This window comes from Chlorocebus sabaeus, chromosome 6 (assembly GCF_047675955.1).
Source record: "Chlorocebus sabaeus isolate Y175 chromosome 6, mChlSab1.0.hap1, whole genome shotgun sequence".
Lineage (NCBI taxonomy): Eukaryota > Metazoa > Chordata > Mammalia > Primates > Cercopithecidae > Chlorocebus > Chlorocebus sabaeus.
Genome location: NC_132909.1, coordinates 60,458,463 through 60,475,096, shown reverse-complemented (window position 1 = coordinate 60,475,096; position 16,634 = coordinate 60,458,463). Strand labels below are relative to the sequence as shown.

The following is a 16,634-nucleotide window of genomic DNA, read 5'->3' as shown; positions in this document are numbered from 1 at the left end:
GAGTGCAGTGGTGTGATCTCAGCTCACTGCAACCTCTGCCTCCCAGGTTCAAGCAATTCTCCTACCTTAGCCTTCCCAGTAGCTGGGGTTACAGGCACGTACTACCACGCCAGGCTAATTTCTATATTTTTAGTAGAGACGGGGTTTTGCCATGTTGGCCAGGCTGGCCTTGAACTCCTGACCTCAAGTGATCCTCCCACCTTGGCCTCCCACAGTGCTGGCATTACAGGTGTGAGCCACCGCACCTGGCTGGCACTTTTTCTAGTTTTAAAGTTCCGATTCTCAGTTCTTCGCCTCCAATGAATGAAGTCAGCATCTTGAGACCACGGAGGCCGCATGGTCACAACCTCAGCAGCTGATTCTCAGGTGCCGTCCAGCTCAAAGACCAACGAGCTGAACCCTCGACACATCCCACGGTGCTTTCCACGTGGCTGCAAGGCTGAGGGAAGCCGGGCCGCTGAGCTGCATGCAGGCTGAGGGCCTCGGAGCTCACCCAGCTCATGAGAGCAAAACCCGACGCCCCTCACCCCACTGGGGGTTCTGAGGGGTTTTTACTTTTTTTATTTGAAACAGTTTCGCTCTTGTTGCCCAGGCTGGAGTGCAATGGTGTGATCTTGGCTCACCGCAACCTCCACCTCCCGGGCTCGAGCGTGGTTCTCCTGCCTCAGCCTCCCAAGTAGCTGGGATTACAGGCATGTGCCACCACGCCAGGCTAATTTTACATTTTTAGTAGAGACAGGGTTTCTCCATGTTGGCCAGGCTGGTCTCGAACTCCTGACCTCAGGTGATCCGCCTGCTTCGGCCAAGGCCTCCCAAAGTGTGGGGATTACAGGAGTGAGCCACCACGCCCAGCCTCTTTTTATTTCTTTTTTTGAGACGGAGTGTCGCTCTGTCGCCCAGGCTGGAGTGCAGTGGCGCAATCTCGGCTCACGGCAAGCTCCGCCTCCCAGGTTCACGCCATTCTCCTGCCTCAGCCTCCCCAGTAGCTGGGACTACAGGCGTCTGCCACCTCACCTGGCTAATTTTTTGTATTTTTAGTAGAGATGGGGTTTCACTGTGTTAGCCAGTATGGTCTCCATCTCCCGACCTCGTGATCCGTCCACCTCAGCCTCCCAAAGTGCGGGGATTACAGGTGTGAGTGAGCCACTGCACCCGGCCATGCCAAATTTTTGTATTTTTGTGTAGAGATGAGGTTTTTGAGGCCCTGTCTCAAAAAAATCAAAAAATAAAAAATTAGCTGGGTGTGGTGGCACATCGTGTAGTCCCAGCTATTTGCAAGGCTGAGGTAAGAGAATTGATTAAACCCAGGAAGTCAAGTCTGTAGTGGGCCGTGATCGTAGCCCTGTACTCCAGCCTGGGCAGCAGAGCAAGACTGCCCCAAAAACAATAAAAAGAGAAATACACGAAAGTGCTGCCGCGGCCGGGCATGGGGCTGCACCTGCAATCCCAGCACTGCAGGTGGTCGAGGCGGGCGGATTGCCTGAGGTCAGGAGTTCGAGACCAGTCTGACCAACATAGAGAAACCCCATCTCCACTAAAAACACAAAATCAGCCAGGCGTGGTGGCACATGCTTGTAATCCCAGCTACTTGGGAGGCTGAGGCAGGAGAATCACTGGCACCCGGGAGGCGGAGGTTGTGGTGAGCCGAGATCGCGCCATTGCACTCCAGCCTGGGCGACAAGAGTGAAACTCCGTCTCAAAAAAAAAAAAAAAAAAGAATTCCAAGTCCCAACAGTAACTGGGTAAGGAAAGGAGACGTGCCAGCGAAGAGCTCCATCCTGCCCAGGATCCTGCCCAGGGTAAGTTATCATCCACAATCACCCTCACTTCAAATTCGAACAGAAAAGCCACTGAACCCCAGAACCCCAGAAGCAGCATGAAAGGAGCTTATCCTGCAGAGTGCGCTGCTCCTTCTACAGCCCGGAACGCTGTCCTGGTTTACCCTCTCGTTGTGGACAGGCTCAATGCCCTCTGCACCCAGGAGCAGAGCAGCCGCGGCCACGCTGAGACAGCATGGAGCCGAGGCCCCCACACCGGGACCTACCTCCACTCCCACGACTGAGGCTGGTGCAGCACACAAACACCCAACAGGGCAGAGGCCAGAAACAGCCCCATCCAGCACCAGATCCCGGCCGGCCCCATCTAGTCCAGCCTCAGCCCGTCTCTGCGCTCAGTCCTGTAACTCATGGCCCCTCACCTCAGCCTGGATGTCTGTGGCACGGTCACCAATAAAACCCTCTGAGTCGAGGTGGGGCACGGTGGCTCACACCTGTAATCCCAGCACTTTGGGAGGCCGAACAGATCAATTTAGGTCAGGGGTTCGAGACCAGCCTAGCCATTTTTAGTGAAACATTGTCTCCACGAAAAATACAAAAATTAGCCTGGTGTGGTGGCGCATGCCTATAATCCTGGCTACTCGGGAGGCTGAGGCAGGAGAATTGCCTGAACCTGGGAGGAAGACACTGCAGTGAGCCAAGATCACACCACTGCACTCCAGCCTGGGCGACAGAGGGAGACTATGTCTCCAAAAACAAACAAACAAACAGAACGCTTCTGGCTCAAATCCACAGAGACAGCAGGTCAGTGGTTGCCAGGGCATGAGGTTTCTCTGTTCTGAATTTACTGTGCTGAATCACTGCACGCTTGTAAATATACTGAAATCTACTGAATTTCATGCCTAGAACAGGCGGATTTTATGGCATGCAAATTGTATCTCGATACAACTATTCAAAGAAAGGAACCACCTTGGCTCAGCAGCATCACAGGACAGGACAAAACGCCAGGACGGACGTGAGGCTCCACCTGGACTGCAGGTCCCTGAGGGCTGGAGGCCTGGGCAGAGCAGAGGAGGGTCCTCAGGCCCTGGTCACAGATTTTTTTTTTTTTTTTTTGAGACGGAGTCTTGCTCTGTGCCCCAGGCTGGAGTGCAGTGGCGCGATCTCGGCTCACTGCAAGCTCCGCCTCCCGGGTTCACGCCATTCTCCTGCCTCAGCCTCCCGAGTAGCTGGGACTACAGGCGCCTGCCACTACGCCCGGCTAATTTTCTTGTATTTTTTTTTAGTAGAGACGGGGTTTCACTGTGTTAGCCAGGATGGTCTCGATCTCCTGACCTCGTGATCCGCCCGCCTCGGCCTCCCAAAGTGCTGGGATTACAGGCTTGAGCCACCACGCCCGGCCTTTCCTGGTCACAGATTAACAGGAGCATCAGAGACCACTCAGCACAGAGGGGGCCACATGGCGATGCCCAGGCCACCCGGGACCCTGCATCCTTCTGCCTGTCTCTCTGCCACGTGGACAAGTCGGCCACCAGCCAATCCAAGAACTCCTAGGGCAGTGGTTCCCAGCAGGTGACTCTGTCCCCGCAGGGGACACTGGGCAATGTCTGCGGCATCTGTGGTTGCCACGACTTGCAGAGATCTAGGTATGGAGTGGGTGGAGGCTGGGGACGCTGCTCAGTGCCCTGCAATGCCCTAACACCCCCACCCCAAGAACCATCCAGCCTGATGTCCACAGTGCCAGGGCTGGGCCAGAGCATACCCAGGTCTGGTGTCGCCACTCCTGCCCTCTGGTCTTCCTGGCTCTCCAAGGCACAACGCAAGCGAGCATCACCCAGAAGCTGGTTACAAGGGCAGAGCACACCCCCGCCCACACGTCCCTCCAGGACCCACATGCCTCGGCCTTGAAGCCACCTCCACACACACGCCAAGCCTTCTGCCCAGAGGCTGCCTTTTGAAAACCCCTGCAGAGTAGTACAACAGACAGAGGCCCAAGCCCTGGAGAGAAAGCTTCAGGAAGAACGCAAGCAGTTAAACACCCGTGAATGAGTGAACCGCACTCATAATCAGGGGAGCTGACACTGTGGCTGCACCCCCCAAACACCCTAGCTCTGCTGGTGGTGCAGGAGGCGAGGCTGCGGCTTTCACACTTGCTGCTGGGAGCGGCTCTGTGGGGAGTGGGCGCTGTCCTGAGGGCTGGGTGCGCTGCATGCTGCCACGGCTTGAGACCATTCATAAAACGATCCCACATGGAAACCACCCACGCGTCTGACCAGAGACCACGTAGGGAAGCTGCGTGTAAACAACAGAGCACAGTCACCCACGGCAAGGACCGAGGACAGCTCCCCACCACGCCGGCAGCAAAGCACATACACCTTAGGCAATCACGCCTATGGTTCAGGGACACGAATTTAAGTGATAAAACTACAAGCAAGTCAAGGAAATTAAACTCACAGAAGTCAGGATCGTTACCATAATAATCAGCTGTACAGGCCAGGCGCAGTGGCTCACGCCTGTCATCCCAGCACTTTGGGAGGCCGAGGCGGGTGGATCACTTGAGGTCAGGAGTTCAACACCAGCCTGGCCAATATGGTGAAACTCCGTCTCTGCTAAAAATATAAAAATTAGCCAGGTGTGGTGGCGGGCACCTGTAATCCCAGCTACTTGGGAGGCTGAGGCAGGAGAATCACTGGAACCCAGGAGGTGGATGTTGCAGTGAGCCAAGATCATGCTGCTGCATTCCAGCCTGGGCGACAGAGCAAGACCCCATCTCAAAAAAAAAAAAAAAAAAGGCTGTACAATGTCCTATGCATTGCATATGTTGCCATTAAAGACGCTAGGAGGAGAAAAAAAAAAAAAGCAAACTAGAATCCACGCCCTCGATCTACCACCACCGTGACAGCATTGGGGATAAGGGCACCTGGACAACAGGGAGGCATTCGGGAATTCTGGGAGACTTCTCTTACCGGCAAGTGGGCTCAGGGACTTTTAATCTGGGGTTGATTCTACCTCCAAGAGACATGTTGGTCTGGGGACACCTGTGGCTAGCATGACCAGAGGAGCTCCTGGCATGGAGTGGGTGGGGGCGGGGACGCTGCTCAGCACCCTGTAGTGCCCAGAACAGCACTACCCAGAGAATGATCCACCCCCCACATCCACAGTGCTGAGGGGCAGACGCTGATCTAGGGGAATGACTGATGGTATTAAAAGAAGAGAAGACACACTCAGTTCAAATTGAGTATCTTTATATCTTTTTTTTTTTTTTTGAGTTGGAGTCTGCTCGGGAGGCTGAGGCAGGGAGAACTGCTTGAACCCAGGAGGCGGAAGTTGCAGTGAGCCAAGATTGTGCCACTGAACTCCAGCCTGGGCAACATAGCGAGACTCTGTCTCGAAAAAAAAAAAGAAGAAAACAAAACAAAACAAAAAATAAAAAGAAAAAATTGGCTGGGCGCGGTGGCTCACGCCTGTAATCCCAGCACTTTGGGAGGCTGAGGTGGGCAGATCACGAGGTCAGGAGATCAAGACCATCCTGGACAAAATAGTGAACAATCATCTCTACTAAAAATACAAAAATCAGCTGGGTGTGTTGGTGCGCACCTGCAGTCCCAGCTACTTAGGAGATTGAGTCACTCAAATCTGGGAGGCGAAGTTTGCAGTGAGCAGAGATGGTGCCACTGCACTCCAGCCTGGTGACAGAGACTTAGTCTCCAAAAAAGAAAAAAGAAAAAAAATGGAGAAAACTTTCCCAAAACTATGAAAAGGACTTGTGAGAATAAAGTGTTAAAAGTCGTTTGGCTTTTGTGCCAATTCTACCGAGCTTTAGAAACCGAGGACACCCTCAAGTGGACCAAGACACGTACAAATGAGACCACTACTTCTCATGCTTTTTAAAAGGACTCATCTGAATGGGTTTTGCATGGGAACCCGATAGGTTCACATGTGCACACAAGTATCACATGTAGAAATCAAAGTTTCAGGACAGGACAGTTACCGTATGTGTCTGTACCCTGGTCTTTTCTAGTTTCTTTTCCTTTTTCTTACCTAGCATAACCCATTAAATTGAATTTACAACCCACAAAGAGGTCACAGCCTGAGGTCTGGAAAACAGTGGACAACCTCAGCGCTCTGGTGCTTCCAGGAAACCGCATTTCACTGCAGCATCCTCAGCATCATTCAGCAAGGAGGCAGGTGACGTCATCCCCACTTACACAGGAGGAGACAGAGTAGGGGGCTCTCCATGGGCCGCCCCAGGAAGTCAGCCACTCAGCCAAGCACCTGGACTCGGATCTCCCAAACCTCACGCCATTTCAACTCCATCGCGCTGCCTTTCCACGCCGCTTTCAAAGTCATGGCTGAGCCTCGCTTCCATGATGCCACGCTCAAGTTTTAGGGGAAAATCCATTACGAAATGGAAACTGTTTTTGGAAACTATACTGCTGCAGAAAATGCACACCATCTAGAGTCTTCGTTCCGGGCGCGGTGGGTGGGAGGGAAGAGCCCACAACATACGGTCTACAGGGCAGCTGCGTTTTTAGAGTGAGTGCGGGTGCTGGGGGGACGACTAGAACTGTCCCTGAACAGTCATTTGCTGCTCTCCAATCAGGAGACTCCAGCAGCTGCAGACAACATCCAGAATCAGACATGAACAGCTGAGTTACGACCCTCTGGGCCACAACAACGGTCTTCTGGCGAGAAAGCTGGGTCCCCAGACACCACACGTCCTGTCTGAAATCACCCACTGGCCAATGGCAGGGCCCATGAGGAAATCTGTGACTTTCAAGGAGAGCGCTGCGCTGTTTTAAAAATGTTTCCCAGCCGGGTGCAGTGGCTCACACCTGTAATCCTAACACTTTGGGAGGCTGAGGCGGGCGGATCACCTGAGGTCAGGAGTTCGAGACCAGCCGGACCAACATGGTGAAACCCCCTCTCTACTAAAGATACAAAAAAAAAAAAAAAAAAAAAGCTGGGCGTGGTGGCATATGCCTGTAATCCCAGCTACTCAGGAGGCTGGGGCAGGAGAATTCCTTGAACCTGAGAGGCAAAGGTTGTGGTGAGCCAAGATCATGCCTTTGCACTCGGGCCTGGGCAACAAGAGCAAAAGTCTGTTTCAAAAAAAAAAAAAGTTTCCACTACCAATACCCCCTTGAAGGGGCCCATGCTTGTAGGGAGGGCGCTATCAACTCACACCAATTCCAAAGGAAGAAACCCAGGCTCAGGGGCTTCCCAGTGAAGACAGGTACATCCCCCTGAAAACCACGCCCCAGACTAGAGGTGTCGTCCTCCACTGGACAAATCCCCCGGCCCATCCTCAGGATTCCAGAACACGCTGCTCAGTGACATGTGCTGACGGGGACAGGGACGGGCACTGGGAGATCCTGCCCGTGCAGAAAAAGGCCTCTTGGGAAGCAAACCACATTTCCAATCTGGTGAACCACGCTCAGTACAGTAAAGACCAGGTCCATCAGCCATGCTTTCAACTCACAAAGAATCTGAACATTACTCCAGTTAGTTACACATTGTAACCAAAGCAGTTAGGGAGAGCTTCTGAGATGATGAAAACCAAGAAAGCCGAAGGTAAGGGGGTTGGAGAAGAACAAAAATGACCTCATTAACGTGGGGGCAGGCGAAGCCACACCACTTCCAGAAAAGCGTAAAGGTGTAACAATCCGGCAAGAGCTCAGGTTCCCAGGGAGAGGGGCATGGGCTGAGGGACACGGAGCCTGCAAGCAAACCCCTTCACTTCCCTGCCCTCCTGGGCACCTCGTCCGGGACACAGCCTCTGGCACTGGGACTGGTGCGGTATCAGACGGCGGATCTCCTTCAGGCTGGCCTTGCTGTCCACGCAGGGAAGCAGGCAGGCAGTCCCTCAGGTAGGACACTTTGTAAGGCTCCCGCTGCCCAAGGGCTGCATGGGTATCCTTCAAGGAAGCGAGACGCTTGGTGGCCACTGTGCCCATTCTCTTTCAATCTAGGTCACAGGTTGGGGGAAGGGAGAAGCGGGAAGGAAACGATCCCCATAGTTGTAATTTTACTTCTGGAAAACCGTTTCCTCGCGCCGGCTTTCAGGTTCCTACTTGAAGTCAGCTTCCCCATTCCAGGTTCCCCCAGGCTGCTACCTCACTCGGGCTTAGGATGCCGCTGTCCTCCCTCCTTCCTAGCAGCAGCCTCGCCTTCCTGGGAACGGGGGCACTGGAGGCAAGGCCCCAAGACCCTGCCCGGTTCCGAGCCAGGCCCCAGGCAACGACCTGGACGCGCATTTACACTACCCAGAAGGAAGAAGGAGTTTCTCCAGGGGCGGCCCAGGACCCTCTGCCCCGGTCTCCCAGGGAGGGTCCGGGGGCGGGGCGCGGGCCCCTGCATTTTTAAATCGGTGATTCGGAAACACACTCAGGTTGGAGAAGCTCTGCCCAGCGACCTCGCAAGTCCCCTGAGAGGGTCACCCGAGCCAAGGGGGAGGTGGGCCCGAATCTCCCTCTGAGCGAGTAAACTGAGGGTCCAGGGGGAGAGCACGCATCGGCGGGGCTCAGGGCGTTGCGTTTTGAACAGCGCTTCCCCGCAGTGATCCGATGAGGCGAGGACCCTAGATGTGCTGCTCCAAGGCCTTCGCCCCTCGGGGGTAAACTGAGACTGAGGGACCGAAGACGAGGGCGGCGCCCCAGGCCCAGGCCAGGCAGGGCCGGAGCCGAGAGCGGGACCTCGAACTAAGACAGAGCCCGGGCCGAGCAGGCCCAGTGAGCAGCGCTGGGCCCGAGGCTGGGGCGGTGACCAGGCCGAGCCGCCCCTTGGCGTGCCGGGCTCACCTCGTCCTCCTTGTGGTTACGGATGCCGCGGACCAAGTCCTGCAGATTCTTGTCGAACATGCGGTCGATGCTGCCCTTCACCATCTTGAGGGCCATCGCGGCGGCCCACGGGCTTTTGCCCCGGGAGGCCCGCGGCTGGGCGCCGTGAGGGGGCCTGGGGCCCGCGCCTGCCGCCCGCGGAGCGCTGCGCTGCCGGCCGCTGCGGCGGGGCAGGCTCCCAGGCCAGGGCGGCGGCGGGGTCCAAGGACCGCCGCAGAGGTGGCAACCCGCTCGGCAGGTGCCGCGATCTTGCTCCGGGCCACTTGCAAATGGCGGACAAGATGGCGGCCGGTCAGCTGACCGCTAGCGCCCGGTCCCAGCCGAGCGGGCCTCGGAAGCCCCACCTCCCTGGAAGCCCCGCCCCTTCACCTCCCTAGCGGGGAGACGCTGCGTTTCCCTGACGACGACAGGTAACCCAATGGAAATGTGGCACCACCTTCTCCGGCGCGCGGCCCCGCCTTTTCCGGCCAAAAGACCTGCGCTTTCATTGGTCAGTGACCTCCGGAACTCCGCCTTCTTCCTTGTTCTGTGCTCTAGCCACGCCCTTAGAGGCTGGTCCTGACCCGCCCATCAACTGACAGGTGTGGGCGTGGCTGGATGTGGGCGGGGCGCCCACGTGGAGCTTAGCCGGCAAGTTCTCGGGGAAGACTGGAGCTCCGCCTTTCCTGAATGTAAAAGCTGACGCGTCCTGAGAGCCTCCAAACCCAACGCCTGGGCGGGTGGGGGAACGGATCCTGTGGTTCCTGCAGCCTCACAACATCCTGTGAAATGGGCAAGACAGAGATTAACATGCCCACAGGAAGAAAATGAGGCCAGAGACAAGACTACGACATTGTCATTCATTCAATAAACATTTGTCGAGGGCCCATTGTGTGCCAGGCATGGTAAGGGGCGCTGGGCATGCAGCAGTAAATGAGATATACTGAGTCCCTGCCCTCCGAGATACATCACTGAGATTGTAAAAAAAAACTTTAGAAGCGCCGGGCGCGGTGGCTCACGCCTGTAATCCCAGCACTTTGGGAGGCCGAGGCGGGCGGATCACAAGGTCAGGAGATCGAGACCATCCTGGCTAACACGGTGAAACCCCGTCTCTACTAAAAATACAAAAAATTAGCCGGGCGCAGTGGCGGGCGCCTGTAGTCCCAGCTACTCGGGAGGCTGAGGCAGGAGAATGGCGTGAACCCGGGAGGCGGAGCTTGCAGTGAGCTGAGATTGCACCACTGCACTCCAGCCTGGGCGACAGAGCGAGACTCCGTCTCAAAAAAAAAAAAAAAAAAAAAAAAACTTTAGAAGCTCGGCCAGGCGTGGTGGCTCACGCCTGTCATCCCAGCACTTTGAAAGGCCAAAGCGGGAAGATCACTGGAGGTCAGGAGTTTGAGACCAGCCAGGCCAACATGGTGAAACCCCGTCTCTACTAAAAATACAAAAATTAGCTGGGTGTGAATGTGGGCCTGTAATCCCAGCTACTTGGGAGGCTGAGACAGGAGAATCGCTTGAACCCGGAAGGCAGAGGTTGCGGTTAGCCGAGATGGCGCACTCCAGCCTGGCAACAGAGCAAGAGTCCGTCTAAAAAAAGAGAGAGAGAAAGTAACAGCAATAAAAACTGGGGTAAGATGGGCCAGGCGCGGCGGCTCACACCTGTAATCCCAGCACTTTGGGAGGCCGAGGCGGGTGGATCACGAGGTCAGGAGATTGAGACTATCCTGGCTAACACGGTGAAACCCCGTCTCTACTAAAAATACAAAAAACTAGCTGGGCGAGGTGGCGGGCGCCTATAGTCCCAGCTACTTGGGAGGCTGAGGCGGGAGAATGGTGTGAACCCGGGAGGCGGCGCTTGCAGTAAGCCGAGATCTCGCCACTGCACTCCAGCCTGGGAGACACAGCGAGACTCCGTCTCAAAAAAAAAAAAAAAAAAAAAAAACCGGGATAAGATGTTTACAATACCTGTATCTGACAAATGACTTATATCCTGGTGGGGCAGGATGGCTGACACCTGTAAAATCCCAAAGTTTAGGAAGAATCTCTTGAGCCCAGGAGATAAAAGCCAGCCAGAGCAATATAGTCAGACACTCATCTTAAAAAAAAAAAAAAAAAAAAAAAAGGCCGCGGGTGGGGCAGGGAGGATGGGTGCAATGGTTCACACCAGTAATCCCAGCACTTTGGGAGGCCTAGAGGGACAGATCACATGAGGTCAGGAGTTCGAGACCAGCAAATTAGGCCAGGCGCGGTGGTCACGCCTGTGATCCCAGCATTTTGGGAGGCCGAGGCGGGCGGATCACCAGGTCAGGAGATCAAGACCATCCTGGCTAACACGGTGAAACCCCGTCTCTACTAAAACTACAAAAAATTAGCCGGGCATGGTGTTGGGCACCTGTAGTCCCAGCTACTCGGGAGGCTGGGGCAGGAGAATGGCATGAACTCAGGAGGTGGAGCTTGCAGTGAGCCGAGATCGTGCCACTGCACTCCAGCCTGGGCAACAGAGCGAGACTCCGTCTCAAAAAATTAATTAATTAACCGGACGTGGTGGAAGGCGCCTGTAATCCCAGCTACTCAGGAGGCTGAGACAGGAGAATGACTTGAGTCCAGGAGGCAGAGACTGCAGTGAGCTGAGATCGCGCCACTGCACTCCAGACTCAGCAAAAGAGCGAAACACAGTCTCAAAAACAAAGGGGGTGGGGTGGGGTGGGGACCGGGCACAGCAGTTCACGCCTATAATCCCAGCACTTTGGGAGGTCGAGGAGGACAGATCCCTTGAGGTCAGGAGTTTGAGACCAGCCTGGCCAACATGGTGAAATTCCACCTCTACTAAAAATACAAAAATTAGTTAGGCATGGTGGTGGGCGCCTGTAATCCCAGCTAGTGGGGAGGCTGAAGCAGGAGAATGGCTTGAACACAGGGAGCAGAGGTTGCAGTGAGCTGAGATCACCCCATTACACTCCAGCCTGGGAGACAGAGCAAGATTTCCGTCTCAAAAAAAAAAAAAAAAGGAACTGCTGGGTATGGTGGCTCCATATCTTTGGAGGACGTATTTATGCATTTCTATCAGCAATAGTAGAGGAATCAGTGGGTAATAGAACATATGTGTGCCAGCACTGGAAGCTGGTGCCAAACAGTTTCCAGCCATCCTTGTGATTTCTTTCCCCCCACCCGAGACGGAGTCTTGCTGTGTCGCCCAGGCTGGAATGCAGTGGCGTGATCTCGGCTCACTGCAACCTCTGCCACTGCGGCGACCTGATTTTTTTTTTTTTCTTTCTTTCTTTTTTTTTTTGAGACGGAGTTTCACTCTGTTGCCCAGGCTGGAATGCAGTGGTGCGATCTCAGCTCACTGCAACCTCTGCCTCCTGGGTTCAAGCAATTCTCCTGCCTCAGCTTCCTGAGTAGCTGGGATTACAGCTGCCTGCCACCACCTCCAGCTAATTTTTGTATTTTTAATAGAGACTGGGTTTTGCCATGTTGGCCAGGCTGGTCTCAAACTACTGACTTCAGGTGATCCGCCCTCCTCGGCCTCCCAAAGTGCTGGAATTACAGGTGTGAGCCAGTGCACCAGCCTGCTCACTGCAACCTCTGCCTCCCAGGTTCAAGCAATTCTCCTGCCTCAGCCTCCCAAGTAGCTGGGACTACAGCCGCCTGCCACCACGCCTGGCTAATTTTTGTGTTTTTAGTAGAGATGGGGTTTCACCATGTTGGCCAGGATGGTCTCAATCTCCTGACCTCGTAATCTGCCCACTTCGGCCTCCCAAAGTGTTGGGATTACAGGCGTGAGCCGCCGCGCCCGGCCTAAATATGGGTTCTTTAGTCCTCAGGCGAAGGCCTAGGGAAACAGAATCTCTCTGTCTTTCTGTCCTCTTTTCACTGCCCAAGGCAGGACTGTAATCTGATTGGGAGCCCAAAGGCCTCATTCCAGAGAGGGTCATGCTCCATACCTTGGAGGAAGGAAAGCTGCACAGAGAGAGCAAGAAGAATCTGGACAGACAGGCCCTGCCTGGCTCCCCAGTCAGTCTATTCATATGAGATCATACTAATGCCCAATTACATTTTTTTTTTTTTTTTTTTTTTTTTTTGAGACGGAGTCTCGCTCTGTCGCCCAGGCTGGAATACAGTGGCGCAATCTCGGGTCACTGTAAGCTCCGCCTCCCAGGTTCACGCCATTCTCTTGCCTCAGCCTCCTGAGCAGCTGGGACTACAGGTGCTGCCACCTCTCCCGGCTAATTTTTTTTGTGTGTGTTTTTAGTAGAGACGGGGTTTCACCGTGTTAGCCAGGATGATCTTGATCTCCTGACCTTGTGATCTGCCCGCCTCGGCCTTCCAAAGTGCTAGGATTGCAGGCGTGAGCCACCGCGCCCGGCCAACATTTCTTTATGATTGTGAATCATGTCTATTTAATGAAGTCGCCATTAAAACCCAAAAGGGGGCCGGGGGCGTGGCTAGTGCCTGTAATCCCAGCACTTTGGGAGGCCGAGGGGGGTGGATCACCTGAGTTCGGGAGTTCAAGACCAGCCTGGCCAACATGGTGAAATCCTGTCTCAACTAAAAACGCAAAAAAATTAGCCAGGCATGGTGGCAGGTGCCTGTAGTCCCAGCTACTTCGGGAGGCTGAGGCAGGAGAATTGCTTAAACCCAGGAGGTGGAGGTTGCAGTGAGCCGAGATCGCGACTTTGCACTCCAGCCCGAGCAAGAAGAGCAAAATTCTGTCTCAAAAAAGTAAAAATAAATAGACAAAATTAACCAGGTGTTTTTAGCACACCTGCAGTCCCATCTACTCAAGGAGGTTGATTTGCAGGAGAATCACTTGAATCCGGGAGGCAGAGGTTGCACTGAGCAGAGATCACACTACTGCACTCCAGCCTGAGTGACAAGAGCAAAACTCTGTCTCAAAAAAAAAAAAAAAAAAAGCCAGGGTGGGGTAGGGCCAGGCGTGGTGGCTCATGCCTGTAATCCCAGCACTTTGTGAGGCCCAGTTGGGCTGATCACTAGGTCAGGAGTTCGAGATCAGCCTGACCCACATGGTGAAACCCCATCTCTAGTAAAAGTACAAAAATTAGCCGGGCGTGGTGGCGCACACCTATACTCCCAGCTACTCAACAGGCTGAGGCAGGAGAATCGCTTGAACCTATAAGGTAGAAGTTGCAGTGAGCCGAGATCGTGCCACTGTACTCCAGCTTGGCAACAGAGTGAGACTTAATCTCACACACACACACACACACACACACACACACACACAAGAAAGGGCTCAGGGAGCTTCCAGAGAGCTGTACCTGAGGACGGAAGGGTGAATGAGAACTCATCCACCTTCCGGGAGGGTGGTACACACCCCAATTCCACAGGGACAGAAGCTGCTGCCCTCAGGCTCCTTGCAGACCTCATCCTGTGTATCTGTTCATCTGGCAGTGTATTTGTGTCCTTTAAAATATCCTTCTTGCTGGGTGTGGTGCCTCGCACCTGTAATCCCAGCACGTTGGGAGGCCGAGGTGGGAGGATCACGATTTCAGGAATTCGATACCAGCCTGACCAACACGGTGAAACCACGTCTCAACTAAAAATACAAAAATTAGCCAGGTGTGATGGAGGGCACCTGTAATCCTAGCTACTCGTAAGTCTGAGGCAGGAGAATACCTTGAACCCGGGCGGCAGAGGTTGCAGTGAGCCAAAATCATGCCACTGCACTCCAGCCTGGGGGACAGAGTGAGACTCTGTCTCAAAGATAAAAAATTAGCCGGGCATGCTGGTGTGTGCCTATAGTCCCAGCTACTCCAGAGGCTGAGACAGGAGAATTGCTTGAACCCTGGAGGCAGAAGTTGCAGTGAGCTGAGATTGTGCCACTGCACTCCGGCCTGGGCAACAGAGCAAGACTCCGTCTCAAAAAAAAAAGAAAGGCCGGGCGCGGTGGCTCAAGCCTGTAATCCCAGCACTTTGGGAGGCCGAGGCGGGTGGATCACGAGGTCAGGAGATCGAGACCATCCTGGCTAACATGGTGAAACCCCGTCTCTACTAAAAATACAAAAAACTAGCCGGGCGTGGTGGCGGGCGCCTGTAGTCCCAGCTACTCGGAGGCTGAGGCGGGAGAATGGCGTGAACCCGGGAGGCGGAGCTTGCAGTGAGCCGAGATCGCGCCACTGCACTCCAGCCTGGGCGACACAGCGAGACTCCGTCTAAAAAAAAAAAAAAAAAAAAAAAAAAAGAAAAAGAAAGAAAGAAAGAAAAAGTTCAAGCTGGTCTATAAGGATTGCCAGGGGCGGTGGCTCATGTCTGTAATCTCACCACTTTGGGAGGCCAAGGTAGGTGGATTTCTTGAGCCTAGGAATTCAATTCAAGACCAGTCTAGGCAACAAGGCAAAACCTTGTTTCTACAAAAAATACAAAAATTAGCTGGGCATGGTAATGCCCCTGTGTTCCCAGCTACTTGGGAGGCTGAGGTGGAAGGATTATTTGAGCCCAGGAGGTTGAGGCTGCCGTGAGCCATGACCTCGCCACTGCACTCCAGCCTGGGTGACAGAGCAAGCCTCCTTCTCAAAACAAACAAACAAGCAAAAACACAACGGTCAGGCGTGGTGGCTCACGCCTGTAATCCCAGCATTCTGGGAGGCCGAGGTGGGTGGATCATTAGAGGTCAGGAGTTCTAGACCGGCCTGGCCAACATGGTGAAACCCTGCTTCTACTAAAAATATAAAAGCCAGGCAGGCCTGGCGCAGTGGCTCACTCCTGTAATCCCAGCACTTTAGGAGGCCGAGGCGGGCAGATCATGAGGTCAGGAGTTCAAGACCAGCCTGGTCAACATAGTGAAACTCTGCCTCTACTAAAAATACAAAAAAAAAAAAAAAAAAAAAAAAAATTAGCCGGGCTCAGTGGCAGGTGCCTGTAGTCCCAGCTACTCTGCAGGCTGAGGCAGGAGAATTGCTTGAACCCAGAAGGTGGAAGTTGCAGTGAGCCGAGATCACGCCATTGCACTCCAGCCCAGGTGACAGTGTGAGACACTGGCTCAAAAAAAAAAAAAAAAAAAAAAGAATTAGCCAGGTGTGGCACACACCTGTAATCCCAGCTACTTAGGAGGCTGAGGCAGGAAAACCACTTAAACCCAGGAGGCGGAGGTTGCAGTGAGCTGAAATTGTGCCCCTGCACTCCAGTCTGGGTGACAGAGCGAGACTCTATCTCAAAAAAAAAAAACAAATTAAGTCCCTATCATACTCCCTGCCCCCTTCTCTACTGGACTTTTCCCCTATTTTCCAACACGCTCTGTTTTCTACCTAGTTATTTTGTTTATTATTATCCTCCTCCCACCTGAACACAAATTCTATGGTATTGGGACTTTGTCCTTTTGTTTGCTGTATGGGTGGGCATTTAAGAAATGTTTAACTTGGCTGGGCACAGTGGCTCAAGCCTGAAATTCCAGCACTTTGGGAGGCCGAGACGGGCGGATCACGAGGTCAGGAGATCGAGACCATCCTGGCTAACACGGTGAAACCCCGTCTCTACTAAAAAATACAAAAAAAGTAGCTGGGCGAGGTGGCGGGCGCCTGTAGTCCCAGCTACTCGGGAGGCTGAGGCCGGAGAATGGCGTAAACCTGGGAGGCGGAGCTTGCGGTGAGCCAAGATCCGGCCACTGCACTCCAGCCTGGGCGGCAGAGGGAGATTCCATCTCAAAAATAAAAAAAAAAAGGAAGAAAAGAAAAAGGAAGAATGGTTTTGACGACAGCGGACAGCGCTGTTCTTCCATCACTGGGAGTTGGTGGGCTGGCTGCAACCTCCAGGGTGGCCAGCAGAGAGCAGTGCTAGCCAGACTCAAAGAGGGGGCAGCTTCTCTCCGAAAAGATCCTGGCCTGGAGCCCTGAGCTCTAGCAGGAGATAGGGACAGTTGTCATCAGTCCCAGCTCCAGCCCGAATCTGTTATCTTGTCCCCAAATTATCCATCCTTTCATCCATCCTTCCACCTCCTTATCCACCCAGCCACATATCGAATCATCCATTCATACATACATACATCTACCCACCCATCATCCATCCATCCACCAACCCATTCATGCAT

The 16,634-nt window shown here is 53.9% G+C and overlaps 1 protein-coding gene across 2 annotated transcripts in view; it reads right to left on the bottom strand.

Moving 5' to 3' along the window:
• The window catches only part of AP3D1 (adaptor related protein complex 3 subunit delta 1), a 59,789-nt gene extending 50,885 nt beyond the window's left edge, over window positions 1–8,904 (bottom strand). Inside the window, exon 1 of one of the 2 annotated variants that reach the window (XM_073017149.1) lies at window positions 8,576–8,904. In XM_073017149.1, the coding sequence (XP_072873250.1) occupies window positions 8,576–8,671 (96 nt within the window). In that variant the 5' untranslated portion in view covers window positions 8,672–8,904. The remainder of the gene's footprint in view (window positions 1–8,575) is intronic. The other variant, XM_073017150.1, reaches the window with a different exon arrangement.
• Window positions 8,905–16,634: the final 7,730 nt, after the last annotated feature.